General features: G+C 36.2%; 2 protein-coding genes across 4 annotated transcripts in view; both read right to left on the bottom strand.

The window, feature by feature from the left end:
* The window catches only part of unc13a (unc-13 homolog A (C. elegans)), a 37,987-nt gene extending 35,202 nt beyond the window's left edge, over positions 1-2,785 (bottom strand). Inside the window, exons 1-7 of the mRNA XM_053513588.1 lie at positions 2,773-2,785; positions 2,484-2,513; positions 2,295-2,394; positions 1,341-1,458; positions 506-629; positions 328-398; positions 61-115 (exon numbers count right to left, since the gene is read on the bottom strand). Of these exons, the coding sequence (XP_053369563.1) occupies positions 61-115; positions 328-398; positions 506-629; positions 1,341-1,458; positions 2,295-2,394; positions 2,484-2,513; positions 2,773-2,785 (511 nt within the window). The remainder of the gene's footprint in view (positions 1-60; positions 116-327; positions 399-505; positions 630-1,340; positions 1,459-2,294; positions 2,395-2,483; positions 2,514-2,772) is intronic.
* An 8,914-nt stretch (positions 2,786-11,699) lies between these two features.
* Positions 11,700-18,345, bottom strand: hmg20b (high mobility group 20B). Of its 3 annotated transcripts, XM_053513103.1 has the most exons (10): positions 18,293-18,345; positions 18,106-18,183; positions 15,406-15,515; positions 15,072-15,299; positions 14,837-14,957; positions 14,608-14,663; positions 14,358-14,424; positions 14,049-14,264; positions 12,884-13,016; positions 11,700-12,391 (listed from the first exon to the last, which is right to left on the bottom strand). In XM_053513103.1, exons 3-10 carry the CDS (start codon positions 15,481-15,483, stop codon positions 12,379-12,381), a joined length of 912 nt encoding a protein of 303 aa, XP_053369078.1. In that variant the 5' UTR covers positions 15,484-15,515; positions 18,106-18,183; positions 18,293-18,345; the 3' UTR covers positions 11,700-12,378. The 3 variants fall into 3 exon arrangements, with proteins under 3 accessions (XP_053369078.1, XP_053369077.1, XP_053369079.1); XM_053513102.1 differs by lacking the exons at positions 18,106-18,183; positions 18,293-18,345 and adding an exon at positions 17,189-17,227; XM_053513104.1 differs by lacking the exons at positions 18,106-18,183; positions 18,293-18,345 and adding an exon at positions 17,189-17,222 and having other exon boundaries at positions 15,072-15,275.
* Positions 18,346-19,001: the final 656 nt, after the last annotated feature.

Below are 19,001 nucleotides of genomic sequence, written 5' to 3' on the forward strand. Positions count from 1 at the left end.
GTGTCTCGGCCTGTGTGCATGTGGCAGAAAAGGGTGTGATAGTGTGGTGTGTCTACTCACAGCACTGTGTTGATGGCACTGGAAGTGGTCTCTCTTGCTCCTCTTGATATGAATACTGCATGAATAAACAACACAATAACTACAAGGGCCTAAGAGCTAGTAATGACACAATCGCTTTTAACTTCCCTCACATCAGTGGGTACACGAGAGAAGAAGAAATGTAATCAAAACACTCTTCACTCTGGATGACTGAGTGACAGTTTCTCTTAATTAAATACTGCTCTGGCCTTCTGGCCCAAAAGTCTGAAGATGGATGAGAAAACTCACATCTTGGTCCCTCATGGCATTAAGCTGCTCTAGTTTTTTGGCCCAGTAGCGAGCCTCCTCCTCTGGAATGTCTGAAATTACAGATTTCAACAGCTAGTTGTTCATCAGCATGTCACAAGATGAAGTCAACTAGACTCACTTTAACAATCAATATACCAGAAAGTGGCGTTAATTTTACCTAAAGGCAACTCAAAGCGTGTGTCCAGAAGCACACGGTGAAAAGTTGGATCTTTTGTGCCACAGATCTCATTTTCTGCCATGATGACCTGGGAATCTAAAGTCATCCACTGCCCCGGCCCTTCCTGTTAAATGGGACATTAAAAGACAGTACTGTGAGCTTTTGTGGTTGCCATTGTGTGATGGAGAAAAGGAGTATTATTTTTAGGTGAATTATTTTTACACTATGTGTTATTAAGGAAATGCTTTTGAATCTTTGTGTAAGTCTTCCCAACATTGAATAAAAAGCCAAAGCCCATTTAAACCAAATAAACTTATGATGGAAGTCAATTGCTTGTACAGTCAATTAATATTTAAATTAACTGCACCATGTTAGGGAACTTTTTTTCAAGCTTTTTTTTTGTTGTTGCGAAATTCAGTTCTTAATCTGTATACTTTATGGTTTATACATGGAAAGGCTTTTTCAGAGGAAAGATTTGTAGTTACTATTATAGACATGTAAATATATAAAAAAATTCATTTGTTCCTAATCATACAGGATCATCATACACCACAAAACACCCATGACACTGTAAGAAACTGGGATTATTTAATTGTATTGCTTCCATACTAGAACAAAATAATGCATGATATGTATTGGTATGAGATTCTCTGATGTCTGCCTGTCTTCTAAGAGAATTTATAAGGATGTAATGTTTGTTGTTTTAAAAATCCTTATTTTCTATGGGAGTTTAATATGCATTGAAAGCCAGCTGGCCAGATTCTGCATGTATAGGCCTCCAGAGGGTGAGTAGTGCAGCAGGCTGTTGGATATGAGCATACCATCTGTGCCATACCTCATTGGACTGGCGAATGCTGCTTAAAGGGATCCACAGCGTGCCCACCATGGTGTCCCAGATCAAGCCTTTGTTCCAAACCTCCACAGTCAGGCCCAGATCCAGCCTGCTAATCTCACTAGGAGAAAAAGGTGTGGATAAGAAGAATAAAAGACACTCATGGACACTACAAAGATGCCAGTGTCAGGATTTGCCAGGACAGCTTAATGTAAGCAAATTAACCATTATAACCACATTTCACTTTGTTTGGAACATATTTTCCTGATATTTAATACATTTACGTGAATATTTAAACACATTACATTGAAAAGCACGGATTTTAAGCTCATGAAAATCTTGTATTATAAAACTATATCTATAAATCTAACACCAAGAACCCTCCCGGGTAAGGCAGGGCTTTTGCCATCTGCATTATGAGGCTCAATAAGTTCCTCTCCACAGGAAGGAAATCACTTTGCTGCATCTAATCCTAATAATAGCTTTGATATCAGTACCAATCACTGTGTTTATGACTACAGGGCAAAATCTTGCAAAATAATAGAAGATTAAACCCAACCAGAGAGATAGCTAAGCATGATCTGACTGTGTTTTAACTGAATTTGGCTTACAAATGTCTACACATCACTCAAAAAGATCTGTTCACAATACAGGAATTGCTGTCAGCAGCACTAGGTAACATCTATCCACTTGAGCTTGAGGCCATCAGGGAAGTGGGCATGTGTCAACACCCAGGGAACTCCAAATGCTTTCTGAGTAGATTGCCAGTTCTACAGACAAGTGTAAAGAACTTAAGAAAGCTAATGTTTAGAGAGAGCCCAAAGTGAGAAAAAAAAAAACATAATCACTATTATATAATTAGCTGGAGTTAAATTTGCTTCTCAGTGAAATCATTAAAATTATTCCAGCAAAGTCTCTTGTGCTTCTGAGAGAGAAAAAAACAAAAGAGTTTCTCACAACATGAAGTCCTGTTCCCAACATGGCTGACTGCCTCGCACAGCAATGGTGGTGCTCTTCACGTTCTGCACCTTCAGTGTCACATAAGTGTTAAATTTCTCTGGAACACACACAGGTGATGGGTGTGATACACTGCTGTACTGTAATGCTAAGATGGATAAAACCTACAGAGTATGGAAATTGACCTACCTTGTGGTCCATCTAGCTTCGCTTTTTTCACTGTAACAAAAAATAAATAATTAATAAAAGTAAAGCAAATACTCCAGTGTTCAAAAGTAAAAAAAAAAAAAAAAAACATGCCCAGTTGTTGGAGCTTTTACAAAAAATAAAAAAATAAAAATAATCTTTTTTAGAGTCAATGGCATTTCTCTAGGACAGAAATGGCACAAAATGCACCATAAAAATGGGAGAAGACACCACTGTCACTTTTGCTTTAGGGATAAAAAAATTAACAATTTTAAAGGCGCTCTTACTTTACCATTCTTATTCATAATTCATATAAACCCATGCAACATAGATGGCAAGCTTCAGTCTAACTGTGGCATTAAAATTCAAAGCTCTCCTGTTAATCCCCTACACCCACCTTTCACTTTGGAATACACAGCAAAAAAATGCCATGCTGTCTCTTTTTAATCTTGCTTTTATGTCTGTAATGATGGCTACACAAACAACGCGAGGATTTCTCACTCCTGGTAGGTGCACTTGACATGCATGACAGCTGGAAAGGTTAGGTTTGGGTTTATTCTCCTGATGTTTCATTTAAAAGGTTTATGAAACTAATCTTATAGTATGCTCAATGGTAATAATTAGATATAGTATTATAGAACAGTATCATCAATTCATTGTATAATGGTACTGTATCATGGTTTTCAATTTAACTTCCTGGTCCTAACTCAGCTTAGGAACAGGATGTTAAAACTGACTAACCTAACTAATTTAAGTTTAAACATTATTTTAAAACAAATAATGTATTAATTTAAAACAATAATGTATTAAAACTTAGAGGTGATCTTAGATCTGTATTGTCTTTGGTATGGTCCAGGCCTGTAAGTGGCTACAAAACCATGAATGCATTCAGAAGGCTACAACATCTATTTATATATTCTAGAACCTGATACATGCTTTAGCTATAAAGGCATTAACAATGTCTGGATGTTTAAAAGGCTCCTATGGTGTTTACAGAGTATGAGCTTCTGGAGTCTGTTCGATGTATTCCTCAAAACTGAAAGATGATGAGCATCTTAAAAAACACTTGAACAGATATTGAGTACTTAAATGGTCTAAATTCTTGTGTTATTAGAGTGTATCCAACCAGTTTTACATACACGTGTAAACATTTGATAAAAGCCACTGGATGTCCCTACAAACCAGTGACTAAAAATGTTAATGAATATTAAACCAATATATTAAAATGTTGGGCCATCACCAACCAGCAGAATTAATTAAAATTGCCTTGGTACAGATTTTACAAGTTTTGCTACCACACAGCTTCCCTTTTATGTGGCATCGTTGCTTCCACATGAGCTCTATTTAATCTCTCAGTGCCGTCGAGTGCTGTATTCCCAGTACTAAAAATAACTGCTTTACTGTGACAGAGAGCTGAGATTTGGGAGGGGCTGCTTTGAAAAACTCTGCAGAAAGCAACAACATTAAAACATATTTTAACTGAAGGCTTGGATTTAAAGCGTTCAAATCCAATTCCTTACAAATGGAGGGGAAAAAAACACAAAAATGTTGAAAATAATAAGCAATCCTTTTTGAAATTGGAATGTCATGCTGCTTGAAAAAAAAATCTCACATATACCAAGCTGGGTTTCAAAAATTAGGTGGCTGAACTTAATATCTAAGATTATTTATTTAATATGTGGAAACTTTCCAGGCTGTTTTCAGTGGCATAAAACAGAGCTGTATAGCTGGCCTTCCAAAGCAAAACAAGCGCAAACATAAAAAACATGGCCATAATGGTAGAAATGATGATCAATGAGGCTGCTTGGGTGAAGGGTGAAAGGTTGTAAATTGTCTCTGTCAAATTTGGAAATCTACAAAAATAGAAAGCTCACAGAGCTAATGAATCTGCTCTGCATACGGTACCTTCATGATATTAAACAGATATACTTGTATTGATGTAATTGCTCAAGGCTACTGATGGACTGGAACTAATCGCACCGAAAGAGTCAGTCGTGTGGCGTGTTAAATCTTGTAAGTTGTGAAAAGAATATTTCCTACAGAGATCTAATTTACACGTTTTTGTTGAAGACTCGGTTCACGCTTAGTAAGGTCCAAGAATTAGAACAGAGGGGTGTGAAGAATTCTGTGAAGAATAAGAATGTAGAATGTATATACTGTTTATGAAATATATAAATACCTATATATCTGCATCAATTTACTTTATGGTGTCTTCATTCCTGCCTCCTGTCCTGTGTGTTCCCGGGATGGGCTCTGGATCCACCACAGGCTTTGCTCAAATTTCATACGGATGTTTATTACATCACCCTACTTTCAGATGACATGCCTATCACATTTACCTACATGTTCTAATCAGTTTGTTACATTTTAATATTCTAATTGAAGCATTTTAATATGTATTCTGCTTATATTTTGCCATAAAGAACTGCAATAACTGTATAATAAGTTTAATGAATGAATGTTTAAAACATTGGCTAAAACATTTAGTTAAAACAATTTGCATGTCATGATGAATTTCCCCCACAATAAATGTTGAGAGTTTGTAAGAGTTTTGTTTTTATAAGTAATTTCTTTTAAAAATAATTTCTGAACAATTTTGAAAGGCTTACTTAGTCACACAGTGACTAGAGATTATTATAATCCTTGTGGAAGAAGAAAAGAAATAAATCGAAGCAAACAGTAACAAGTTCTCTAAAAGAAGTGTAAATTGGTAATAAACACTTTTGATTTCTTAACACTTATGGACAGCATCAACAAATATTTTACATTGCATAAATGTGTATCAAAGATGCTTTGAGAATACTTCAAGTTTTGGGCAAAGCCAAAAGTTATGCATGTTTTAAAACAAAGCTGCAACGTTTATACATCTGCATCAGCATAAGTAAGTTCATAATGTCATACGCTAAATATATCTAGGCATTTCAAAAAGAATTAAAAGAGGCAAAAATTGAATAAAACAAAAGATAAAATTAATATGGTTATAAAATATACAAAAAACATTCAAATGAGAACAGACAAGCCTTAGTACTGTGCATCTGCTAGGGTTTTAAAGCAGTTGCCAGGAATCTGTCCAGTCTCTTTGACACTCGCCCACACCCGCACGCGGTCGCACTTAACCGTCGGTGCTGGAAACTCTGATTCATTACAGACTGGTGGCAGACTGGTAGGCGTGCATGTAAATGGGACTCAGGGTGTAAGGTTGTAAGGTGGCCATTTATAATGAACCCGGGGCACTACAGTGCATGTGAGGGCAAGCAAGAAATATGTCAGGTGAATAGACTTCGACAAGCCACAGGCCAGTCAGTTGCCTAAACTAAACTGAACAACAGATTAAGCTTAGTAAGTCATTAATAGCAAATAAGTCCAGGGGGGAAACATGTTACCATCATTAATTTCACATGTGCAGTAACAGGTTTCTCATACATCAGTGTTTCTTAATCCTGGAGGATCTCTTCCATACTATGTGTGGGTGATATTTTATAAAACAGCACCCATAATCACAATATTTTATTTTGCATGCCGTGCCAAAATTAAGATTTACTACATATAAGTTTATATATAACTATCCCTGTTCAATTGAACAGGTGAGTGTAATATGACATTCCTCTCTCCTTTCAATCAACAGAACACTAGCTGATTGTGTCTGTGAGCTAATGTATATGAAATAACAAAATTAGTGATATCCATCAAAGTGCATTCAGCTGCCATATGATGGCAAGAGATGTGGAGTCTGGCTTCATGTCCCATAAAAAAAGCACATGGTAACCCTGAACCTCACTGGGTGGTAGCTGTTATGCAACAGAGGAGAATTATCTGGTGGGAGGAAATGGAAATGCCTAACTTGGGTTAAAATTAGTTTAAAAATAATGAAAAGGAAGACTAATGAAATAAATGTTTAGTTTAATGTTCAATCAACTGGGCTATTTGGTAATACAGGTATGTTTATAGAAGTACTCCAAGTACGGAGTACAGCAGTACTCTCAAAAGAGTGTATTGTATCTACGTAAAGAAAAACATAATGGGATGTGCTTTAAGAGGAAGACGACCAGTAACAGTAAGTTGTTATGTTGCAAGATTATTCAGTAAAAAATAGCACAGTGTGATTTTTCTAATTTTATAGTTACAAAACAGTTAGTTCCTCTTATCATTTAAATTAAAGCAGATATTAACAGCTTTTTTTCCCTCTTTCATGAACTCATATTTCTTTTCATTGAGAAATCAGAAAGCACACAAAGGATGTGACCAAGGAACGGCTTTATCTCTATATGTTGCAAAATGTTGACACTTGAGACTTCACTGGAAAAAGTCAACCTCAAAGTAAATTTGCCTTATCAAAAGATATTATATATCAAAAATTCACACATTTTCCCATTACCATTGTGTGTCCAACATACAAGTATCTGTTTTAGTGCCACTACAAAAAGTAAAATGTATTAGGAGAAGGGCTTTAAAAAAAACTTGTGATTTGTCTTACATATGCACTTCTGTTAGAAAATTTTAGTAGTTCTGTAAATTTAATACACCCTTTCTGACAAATCAGAATGAAGAATTTGAATAAATTTAAATAATTTATACAACAATTTGACATAACAGCATTTCAAGAATGCTTATAACTGCAGTTTAACTGCACTGTGTGTATCTCTTCATTCGACTGTGTTCTCTTTATGGAATTCCAATTCTTATTGTCATCATCAGTGGACATGGCAGATGACACTTTCTGAGGAATAAAACTTTTGTCTTAAAGTATTCCAGTTTTAACAGGCATGTGCAAATCAATGTAAACAAGCTCGATGTAAGCAAAGTTAATTACCAGTGTATTATTTATCAGAGAGGTTGAGTAAGACTCTGTTGCAGTATAGTTTATTTTAAGAGAATTTTACTGTAGGCGGTATGATGGTGCAGTGGGTAGCGTTGCTATCTCACAGTCACAAGGTCCCTGGCTCGACCCTAAGCTTGGGTTACTGTTTCTGCAGAGATTCTGTACATGACCCCTATGTGCTTATGTAGGCTTCCTCCCAAAAAATGCTTGTAGGTGGACTGGGAACTATAAATTGTTTATAGATCTAAATGGTGTGTGATTGAATGGCTTTTTTAAAAATATGGTTTAAAATGTGTTTATATTTATCCATTACCCAGTATTTTTTTTAACAGATCAAGTAGATTACTACATTAATGCCCATTCCTTTTGTGTCCAGCTAGGACTCCCAAAATTTTTTTACCAAATTAAACCAAATTACTCTGGACTTACACAATTGCATGCACAATTGCATGCATACATACACACACACACACACACACACACATATATATATATATTTGAAAACCCTTTGGCTAAGTAATCCATTACTGCCGTAAACAAGTCACATTTGCCACTCCTAACATGTTCATAATTTTTCCAAAATATCGTTTTCAAAATCATAAAGCATGCAATTGCGGACCAAACTAAATACAGCAACTATTCCTGGCTAAGCTGTGCTGCACGACTCTGCACACTGCCTTTCAATATAGCTACTCTCTCTTTCAGCTTATAACAAAAACACCATGATGAATATGCTTACTTATAACAGATTTTACAGAAAGGTTGTTCTGAATAATTGCTTGATCAGGAATAAGAACAGCGAGGATTTTTTCCCTTTTGCTTTTTGTCGTCTATATAAGAATATGCCAGACATCCTCAAACAAAGATTGCATGATATAAATTGTGCCTCGAATGTTTACCAGCAACTTGTGTGCTTTTAAATATTCGATTAACACTGTGCTACTACCATCATTAAACCATTAAATTTTCAGACATAATGTCAAAATTCCAGTATTGTGTGTGTGTGTGAGTGTGTGTGTGGGCGTGCATGGTGCCCTATGATGGACTAACATCCCTACCAGAGTGTATTCTTGCCTCAAATTCCACTGCAACCCTGGCCAGGATACAGATGATACTTAAGACGAAGGAGTGAATGACTGAATGAATGAATGAATTAACAAGGATTTTGCTGTGCACTACTGGGTCCATTAACACAAGTGAGTCACACACACAAACACACACACACGGGCAAGCGAAATAGAAGAAATATTCTACCAGTCTACTGTAACATTATTTATTATTAAAAAAAACAGCCAGTATAACATATTTTAACATGAGGTGGGAACACACCCCTCTCATGCTAGAGCCTCTTTGCCCTCTGCTGTCCTGGGCATCTAGACACTAACATTAAGGTGTTTTTTGTAATGATTATTATTTTTTATTTTTTTTACACTGATGTTAAGCTTGAAGAAATGTTTTACGCTGGACAGAAAAAGCGACCAAAGCCACAGACTATCGAAATGAGCAAGATGGCACTGTGAGCAAACTGAAAGGATCTGCTGGCTCTGCTTACACGCCTTCTCGTTTCACTGTCGTGTTTCCTATTGTCGAGGGAAATTCTTCGCTCGGCGGTTCACTGCGACCCTACACCTCACTCATCCGACCCGTCCACGCGCTCGTAGAGAAACCTTCACGCGCACTCGCAGTTATTTTAAAGCGCGAGACCGAATGATAATAGCAAAGTTAACACATTAGCCATATTCATCAGAACCAACAGCTGGTGGTCCGATACACACACCCACCCACCCACATACACACTCGTACACATACACACTTCACTGAGTGAAATAAAGCCTTACTTACCTCCAACACACAGCAGTGACATGTCTTTAAACGGTTTGTAATCTATTTCGGATTTATTTCACTGCGTTACAGATAAATATATTAAACGCCGTTAAACCACAGACTGGAGACGCCGAGATTGGAGCGTCTGTCTACCTGGCTTTTAAGCAGAAATAAGCGCTCAGGAAATCAACACAACACTAGAAAATAGTTGAACATTTAATGGTGTCGGTCCAGTGTTTAATCCTCGATGTTCCGTTTGGGGAAAACGGTGTTTTTTCGTCTTGTCAGCCTCTCGTGACCCGTCGCACAGCCATCTTGTTCAGCACCGCGGTTACGAGGAGAGCTACTATCGTGACGTCACTTACAAAAAAAAAAAAAAAACTGAACACCGACGTGACGCAATCAGCACCATAAATTATTAACCCCATAAGTTCAGCCCACTTATAACAGGACATTTATATTAATTAAAATAAATAACAGTAATAATAAAAGACTTGGTCTTGGGAGAGAAACGGAATTACTAGTGTCAGGGTGTCAGGGTCAGGCTCGTCTTTTTTTTAAAGGACACTTTTTAAGTGCCTGCAGGGAAAGCTGCAATAAATACCACAACAGGAATAAATATAAAATTAAAAATCCAGTAAGTTTAGGTTTTGGCATTCACATTGTAACAAATATCTTTCAGTAGGTACTTTTGTATTATTATTATTATTATTGTTATTAGAACCCTACACAAGAGCACCACCAACAGTTGTAAGAAGAAAAAACCCTGTGTTTCTATAAATTCTATCATGACTGGTGCCGATTTTTTTCCTGCGGAGAACCCAATACGTATTTATGCCTGTGTATTAATCAATCAATCAATCAATCAATCAACCAGTCAGTCAGTCAATCAACCAATTAGTCAATAATTTAAATATACTGAAATAAATACTCAAATAAACAAATACTTTATGGAATTAATTAATTCATATTAATGAACTTAATTAATTAATTAGGTGATTAATGTAACACAAATAAGCATGTATTCTAAAGTAATTGAAGTTTATTTTTTATTTGTTTAAATGTCTCTTGTTTTTAATTCAGTTACTCTATTTCCAAGTTTACTGATTTATTTAATTAGAACATTTCTACATTAATATCCACAGATATTTATTTCTTGTTTATGCAGTTGATTGTACAGTTCTACATTTTCACATTATTATTTCTGTCAACGTGCTCATGAGAAAGGCTGTAATAAGAATTTGTCTTCCATTTATTTATTCATTTTTCGCTACTTAAGTAATTTTTCGTCCATAACTTTCTAGCCCTAACTATCCATGCAGTGCATCAATGACAGCCATGTCAAGGGATTACACAGAATGATGCGCCCTGGTTTTATTGTAAGGGGATTTTTTCAGCTTATTTTGATGACACATACATAACAGTTCTTCAGCAGTAATTATGAAAGCAAATATACAATACACTCCAAGTTTTTCATGCTTGGATTGGGGGGATAGCATGAGGGCAGCAGAGCACTATGGGCTTACAAACAAATTAGAAATATTGAACAAGCATGTAACTACCTATCCACCTGAGAGAGACAAAGAGAGAGAGATAGAGAATCCCTAGTTGAAAAATCTATTTCAAAATTCTAAGCTATTTGGCAATGTGACACTTTCATTGATCCTATATTATTTACTGCATTCCACTGGTAAATAATTTCAAATAAAGGTTAATATTAGAGAAATACTTTGATACCTTTTTTAAGAAGCCTAAAAATCAGTTTTATTGTAATTTTTGGTGCTGTATTGCGATCAATCCCACCCTCTGTTGGATTTGTTGTCAACAAGATTTCACTCCATGCACAATTTATTCAACATTGTAGTTGAGAGCTGATGATCATTTATATCTGTGCTCAAGCAGCAAAATAATAAATATTTGATTTTAGTGTAATAACCAGGCACTTTACAGGGAGCAATATGAAAAGAGCTGAATCATGTCTAATAGGTGATTTTATCAGTTATTTTTTTTATCAGAAGTTTTTTTAACAAAGTACTCAAAAAAAAAAAAAAAAAAAACTTTCCTGCATTTACCAGTAGCAGCATCTTATTGTATTAAGGTCAATGGAAAGACTGCAAACTGGAATGAAAGCAAATAGTCAGTTGCCCAGATGCTGGGGTTGCCTTATGTGCTTCATGTCCAAGCAAAACAAAACACAGACACCCCCCATGATCCAGCATGACAAATACAAAACAAAACACAAAAGTTGTTACTGCACACCCAGTTGAGTGGAATTTAATTTCACACTAGATATTTCGATCCAAATATGTCATTCTTAGACAACATATCTGGTGCTGTAAATAAATGCATAACCAAGTATAAAAAAAAGGGGGTTGTTGTCAGAGAAGATTTAACAATATATTGTTTTTTAATAGAGATCTATAATTAATTATTAAGATGCAAACCTACTTCTCTGTTCATATTCTTTTTTCAAAATTATTTATTTAATTAGTAAATACCATGGAACCATTCATCAAAGGAACCAAGTTGGTAATTAATTAAAAATAATAAAGAAAAAAATAAAAAAAACCCTAAAATATTGTATATCTATTTTATTGCATTTTAAGACACTGCAACATATGATGCAGCATACATTTATGAAGATTTTTGCAAATATACACTGACACTTTACAGAAAACCTGTTTACAGAGTAAACATTTAACAGAGTAAAAATAAGAACAGTTTAATTTAAAACATTCCCTGATTCAGCTTCCCAGTACCTATCTCAAGATGTTTCTTTTCAAATACACAATTATTATAATGTAAAATCACATTCAGGAAAAGTTTCATAACAATAATTTGCCCTAAATACTGCAATTTCTTTACATACAAGCAATCAGTCAGTGGAAAATGATTTACATTTCTGGAATGACAAATGAACAACTGTTATTAAATAGGCATTGTTTAAATCCACAGCAATGAGTCATAAAAATAAGAATAAAAGACTGCTTTAGGTATGAAGCAACAGACAAAACAAAAAAATATATATCAAACTGAGAAATAAAAAACATTTAATGACATTTAACAATTAAAGATCTACCATGCCAATAGCACCTTAATGGCCAACAATGTCTAATTAGACAGTCATATACTATGGCACACCATGAAAAAAACAGAGATTTGCCTTCAGATTTTTGGGTAATCCGGTCTTCATGATGATGGTAGATGATTATGTGAACACCTCAATTTCATATACAGCACAGCTGCAAACGTTTCTCAAAGTTTCTCACTGAAAGATATAAATAAGAACCGATGGCACAGTCAAAAAATTGTTCTGTCAGAAAATGGATTTTAATTTGTTTAGTTCTTTGTTAGCTTCAAAAAACATAAGTGGGGCTATTTGCTTAGTGGTTAATTTTAAATTGAATGCAGGATGTAGTTATATAATTTACTATCAATAGCACCGAAAAAAGCTCAAAATTTACATGACCCCACAAAATCCACACTTTCCCACTGTGTGGAAATTACAAATAGAAGCTCCATTAAATGAATTTTGGATAGAATGTTTACTCAAAGGTCAGAAACTACCCAGTTGGACCTTGGATATAAACAAAGCTTCAGATTTTGTAATTGAGCTGCTAAGATTTTTGATTCCCTCAGAGAACAACAATGAGTCCATCTTTCAAATACAACACAATATTAAATCTACTTTGAAGCAGCTCTGTGTATTCCAGTTTAAAAAGCAGAGTAAAAACTACAAACTTCTTTATTAAAAAGATACCTGTCTAAGTGAGCCAGCAGATCTTGGAGTTTGAGCAGCAGGCCACGGTGCTCATGAGGACTGCTCTCCAATGCACTGCTTAAACGGCTTAGATAAGTGTCGAGAGTTCCAAAAGAGGGCGTCTCACCTGTGCCTGTAAACAAGAGACCAGTTTTACAAATAAATCAAAAGAAAAAGTCAATTTACACCACAATTGAATCTCATGATATCTACTTTCATTATCAGACAGGATGAGATTAAAATAGCACAACACAAAACAATATACAAATATAATTTTAATATTGTTGTATACCCTGGTATTCTTTTGTTTAAAATGCTAATACAAATTTGTTTAAATGCTAATACATATACATAGAATACATACTAACTATGTATGCTATGTATTAGCAAACATAGTTAGTACTATGTTTGCTAATACATAGTACTAACTAATATTTTATCTAACTATTTATTTTGATTGCTAGCAATTAACTTAGTATGATGAATTTAAATGAAAATCACAGGTTGTTGTGCTCATTTAAGTGTTCACTCAGATAAGTAATGGAAAAGAAGTGTGTATGTCCCAGGCTTACTTCACTTCCTCAGACTTAGCTTAGCTTTACATGCACAATTTATTTCACCTTGTGCTCATTTAATAGCCATGCTTGTACATGCATACCTTTTCTCTCATACTTTATACTAAAGCACCTGTTTAAATACAAGAAATTTGTCAAGTCACACTTGGACTTGAACACTTGAATAATTTCCTATGAATGAGGGCATGAAGCCAACTGACATTTACAGGAGACTCCAAGCACAGTACGGTGATGAGGCTCTTAGCCGCAGTAAAACAATGGAATGGTGGAAATGTTTTAAAAAAGGCTGTATGTCAGTGTATGACGAACCCAGCCAAGGTGACCACAAACAAGACTTCAGAAACCTTTCTACATTGATAGTATGCAAACACTAGTGAAACACTTGGATAAGTGCCTTAGTTAAGCAGTGGAATATATGGAGAAATTAAGTAGTTCCATCTGCCATCATTAATCGTGAGAGAGTGCTGTTACTTCTTACCATCTGTTAATGAAGCACACACCATATAATACCGCATGGATGGGATATAGGTATTCAAGGACATTTTTTTTTTTTTTTAAACGTGTTTAAAGCAAACAGCATAATAACTGACCTGGCAGGGGCACGGAACCCAAACTGGTAACTAAAGTCTGCTTTATAGCCTGCAAGCGGCGGTGCAGAGCCTGTGTGCGCAGCTCATCCTGACCCAATTCGGCCTCCAAACGTTCCTTAGCACTGAACATGTCAGCTATGTGCTTCTGCAGCATGGTGTTCTGCTCCTCAAACTCTACGTTGGCCTTCCGCAGCCGCCGAAGCTCTGCCTCTCGTGCTGTGGAGATCAAAACAACAACAACAAAAAAATTGTAACAAGAAATGTTAAGTTTCTCCCAAGTGCAAGTTGACAACTGTTGTTGTTATGTACCTTTGTTTTGATCTAGGAATTCCTCTGTAAAAATAGGCACATCAAATCTGTTGGAAAACTCTGAACTCTGAAGAACAGAACAGCACTGATGTAAAGGGTTATTATAGGCTTATTATTGTATATAGAACAAATGATGTTATAGTACTAACTGATGCCATTTACATACTAAAGCGTTAAAAAAAGAAAAAAAACTGAAGATGACTTAACCTTTTTTTGCTATTGTTGTTGTAATTCAATCTTTAAAACATACCTTAATAGTTGCTGTTCCTGAACTATTGGCGTTTATAATAACAGATGTTAACTCCTCTGCAAAAAATAAAAATAAAATACAGAAAGATAATATATGAAGATAAGATTTCATAACACATGGTCACATAGTTTATGAAATACAAAGAGAGGAATAAACCTTCATAAATGCAACGTACACAAACTGTTTCATTCAGCAAATGGTGCATAAATCCCGTATAAATTCTTCTGACCTTTTTTAATTCTTTTGTCTTGGATCTTGGCACTGGTGATCTGGAAGGCTTCACTCTTCTGGTACTCCTTCAACTCCCGTGCATACTGCACTTTTTCCCGCTCCGCTTCATCCAGGTAACGCTGCAAGCAAAACATATTTACTGCCTGCCCACAAATACATAATACATACCCTGGTATAAGATTTACAAATGTTTAACATGTGCATAACAAGTGAGTTGCAACCCAAAAAGTCACCTGTTTGTCATGAGGAGCTAGGCGGCTCCACTCTGCCCCGAGCCTCTTGGTAATTTCAGGGAAAGGGAGGTCAGGGTGCAAGGCACGTATGTGTTCCCGTCTTTCATTCAGAAAGCGTACATACCCAGTCACTGGAGCCTTAGGGCCATTGGGTAGAACCTTCTTCCTCTTTTTACCTTTGGGCCAGCCACGCTTCTTTACAGGCTGTGCATTAAGTGAATTATTGTTCTGGACAGGTTGCATTTGTGAAGCAGTTAATGTAATTATTAAGTATTTCAATGTATTTTAAGTATGACAATGCTTATAATAGTTTATGACCTGTTAAAATTCTTACTTCTTCCTGTGTTAAGTCTGAATGATGAAAACCTTTTGATCCAGGACCATCGCTCTGCTCTTGTTTTACTCCCCCCATTACAGATTTATCTGGTAAGTTTCGTAAGAAATCTGGAACAAAATAAGTGTGACAAAGAAGAAAATATTCAATGCTAAGAGTAGTATTGCAGCCTCACAGATCTAAGGTCAATGGTTTAATCTGTGCATGTTCTTCTTTTATTCATGTGAGTTACATGTGGGTTCTTTGGTTTTCTCTTACTTTCCTATATTATTAATATACAAGAGTGAGTCAAAAAACGATCCACACTCTGGTTATATCAAAACTTCTTTTGGCCGCACTTATCAGGACTTTCCGTTCAAGACTCCCTTCTCCCCAGTTACTGGTGTGCAGATGAGAATGTGTTACAGCAGTTCATTTGTAACTGTGGTGCATGAAAAAAAATCATGCCCCACTTGTGATTTGAACAAAAGAAGAGAAACGTGCAGCAAATCTTTTTTTGTGGTTTAAGGGTGTACCTGGTGCTGAAACAACTCATAGAAGAGCATAAACAGAAGCATTTGGATAACAGAGTATACAATGGAAACTTTCTCAATCACCAACCAAACAAAGGTTTAAAAGTCACCCATCAGCTGGAAAAGTTATGCTAACAGCTGTCTGGGATTTTCAAGCCAATATTGCCAGTACTGGAACATTATCAGGAAAAATGAGCAACAGTGCTCTTTACGGAGAGATGCTTATTATTACAGTTGAAGACTAAACTTTGGATTAAACGAAAAGACTGCTATCCACGGATGTTGTGATGTTGCAGGACAATGCACGTTCGCACACTTCTGCCCACAGAAGGACAGCGGTGCATTTGTGGCTCAGCCTAAAACCACTTTTTAATAAGGGAACATGAAAGCTTGTTGACAGCTGAACAGAGTGTATTGAAAAATAAGGAGATGTCAAAAATATGCATTCGTCTTTTCTAAAAGTTAAATAAAACAAATTCTATATAATTTTTGACCCATCAACGTAGATGGCTCAACTGCTGAGCATGTTGCCTTGTGATGTGTGTGAAATTACTAAGGATGAACGATTATGTTTTACCATCCATATCCACCTTAGGGACTTAACCAATATTGATGCTGAATTTCTAATCAGTTTTATTTTAAACATATGTCACTAACAGGCTGAATAAGATGCATTATAATTCTAACAGCGAGAAATTGCTGACGCTTCCTGTAGTGAGCTCGGCAGATTATTTTGTAATCTAGACTGAATCCCAAACGCATTATTATTTGCTATGAAAGTGCACTAACCGGGGAATGAACACATGGTTTCTATGCCTTAACTAGTGCACTTCTTATCCACTAAGGAGCCATTTGGATGCAGCCCTGGTATTACTCTTTTTATTTAAATCTGCTTATTACGGTATAAACCAACCGTTATTTTACCTAATGGCGAATAAACCAGTTCTATGGCTATGTAGTTAAGGATTATTTATATGGTTTGGAGTTAACACTTGCTTTCATTTGTAATGTTAGCAAGCGTTAGGTAGCTAGCGCTAGCTCAACCTAACGAACAATTATCATCACTGGCAAAAACAGCTAGCAAGCTAAACAGTTAGCACTGATGTAAACTCGTATCCGCATCAAAGTATAGCGGTGCAAGAAAAAAAACACAAAAAGAAATCACACCGTTTTATTATAATTATTAATTTGTCTAAAAACTACCCACTGATTGTATTAAATATCTATATATCCGTTATGTAGTTTGCTAAAGGTACACCAATTGAGCTTACCTGAGTATGTGTCCCCCCCAAATCAACAAGCACATAATACTGTGTGGTATGTCTTACACCGTGATTGGACATTGAGCGTTGCTTGGAATGAATTGACAATAGATGATTGGTCAGTGCTGGTAAAATTCTGAAAGACGATTGGCTCTTATCAGGGTGGGTGGCGCCCTTCTAACAGTCTCCTCCATTCTACATGGGCATGTCCAAAACCAAGTAAAAAACATGCTACATTGTAAGGCAGCAAGTCCTGTCCCAATCCAACCTTTCCGCAAAATGGCGGTTGCTATCTATTGTGCTATTAATGGTAGCGTGCAGCTGCGCGCGCGTGTGTAATTTACCTAACCTGTCAGTGAATTTAATGTTATGGCTAATCGTATATATACAAACGTATTTTTGTACACAAGTGTCAATGTGTGTACGTATTTATGTAGAGGAGTATATATGTTTATACATTGATTAGCAGTAACATTAAAACTACTGGTGGAGTAAATTAAGCTACGTTAATTATCTAGTCACAGCGTAATTATCAGCGTATCTCCATGCGAACAGTCAGTTCTGCAATTTGATGTGTTGGAAGCAGAAAAAATGGGAAAACATAATGATCTGGACAAGCATATAACACCCATTCCAAATATAAATGGTTACATGGTCCTGAGTCCTCAAAGCTTACTGATGTGCATATTATTTATCACTGTTATAATTCCATAGAAGGGTAAATTTAATGCTGGGTATGATCAAAGGTTGTTGTTGGTGGTGGTGAGCCACCAGTGCCCCGGGGTATGATCAAAGGTATCAGAACATAAAAATCATCACAGCTTGCTGCATTTCAACCATGGAGTCATGGAAGAAGGTGGACTGGTCTGTTTGGTGACATTTTTGTTTTACATCATGTTTATGGCTGGTTTGTGTGCATAGCTTACCTTAGGAGGAGATGGCATAAAGATGCGCCATAGGAAGAGGCAAGCCATCAGACACAGTGTGATGCTCTGGGCATTGTTCTGCTGAAAAAATTTGAGTCTTAGCATTCGTGTGAATCTTTCTGTATGTGTACAACCTTCATAAAAACTGTTGCAGACCACTTCATGCCAGTAATATTCCCACACTGACCTCTTTCAGCAGGAAAATGTGCAATTCCACACTACAAAACTGTTCAGGAATGCTTTGAGGTACTTGACAAAAGTTTAGGGTCTTGGTTTTGCCTCCAAATCTCACAGACCACAATCTGATCAAACATTTGTGGGATGTGGTTGACAAACAAATTTGATCCATGGAGGCTCCACAACAAAGGATATACCTTGGGTCAGAAAAGGCACAAAGAGAACAAACAATAAAAGTGGTTTTATTGTATATCCTCATGAGTATTTTTTCATTTTTTATATTAACTTTTACAAACATAAAGTCAAAATAGATGTTTCAGCACTTATGTTTTACCTGACACCAATTAAACAATTAAAAAAAAAAAAAAAAAACTCACTCACTCTCATCCTCTATACTGCTTTATACCCGGGGGGCCTGGAAGCCTATCCATATCCTTAACCTACATGTTTTTGGACTGTGGGAGGAAACTGGAGCACCCTGGGGAAACCTACCAAGCACAGAGAGAACATGCAAACTCCAGACCCAAGGTAGGAATCAAACCCAGAGCTAGGCACTGATTTTTATCACTGAGTTTGCTTGTTGAAAATTGTCAAAGTTCAGAGTAATATGACTGGCATTATCCAGTTTAGTGACCAGTAGGTGGCGGTGTTGACAATATCGTAACGTTTAAACAGTACCTGAGAAATCCGCCTCCATGAACCAGGCTTCATTGAGGAAC

The sequence above is a fragment of the Clarias gariepinus genome, chromosome 15 (assembly GCF_024256425.1).
Source record: "Clarias gariepinus isolate MV-2021 ecotype Netherlands chromosome 15, CGAR_prim_01v2, whole genome shotgun sequence".
NCBI lineage: Eukaryota > Metazoa > Chordata > Actinopteri > Siluriformes > Clariidae > Clarias > Clarias gariepinus.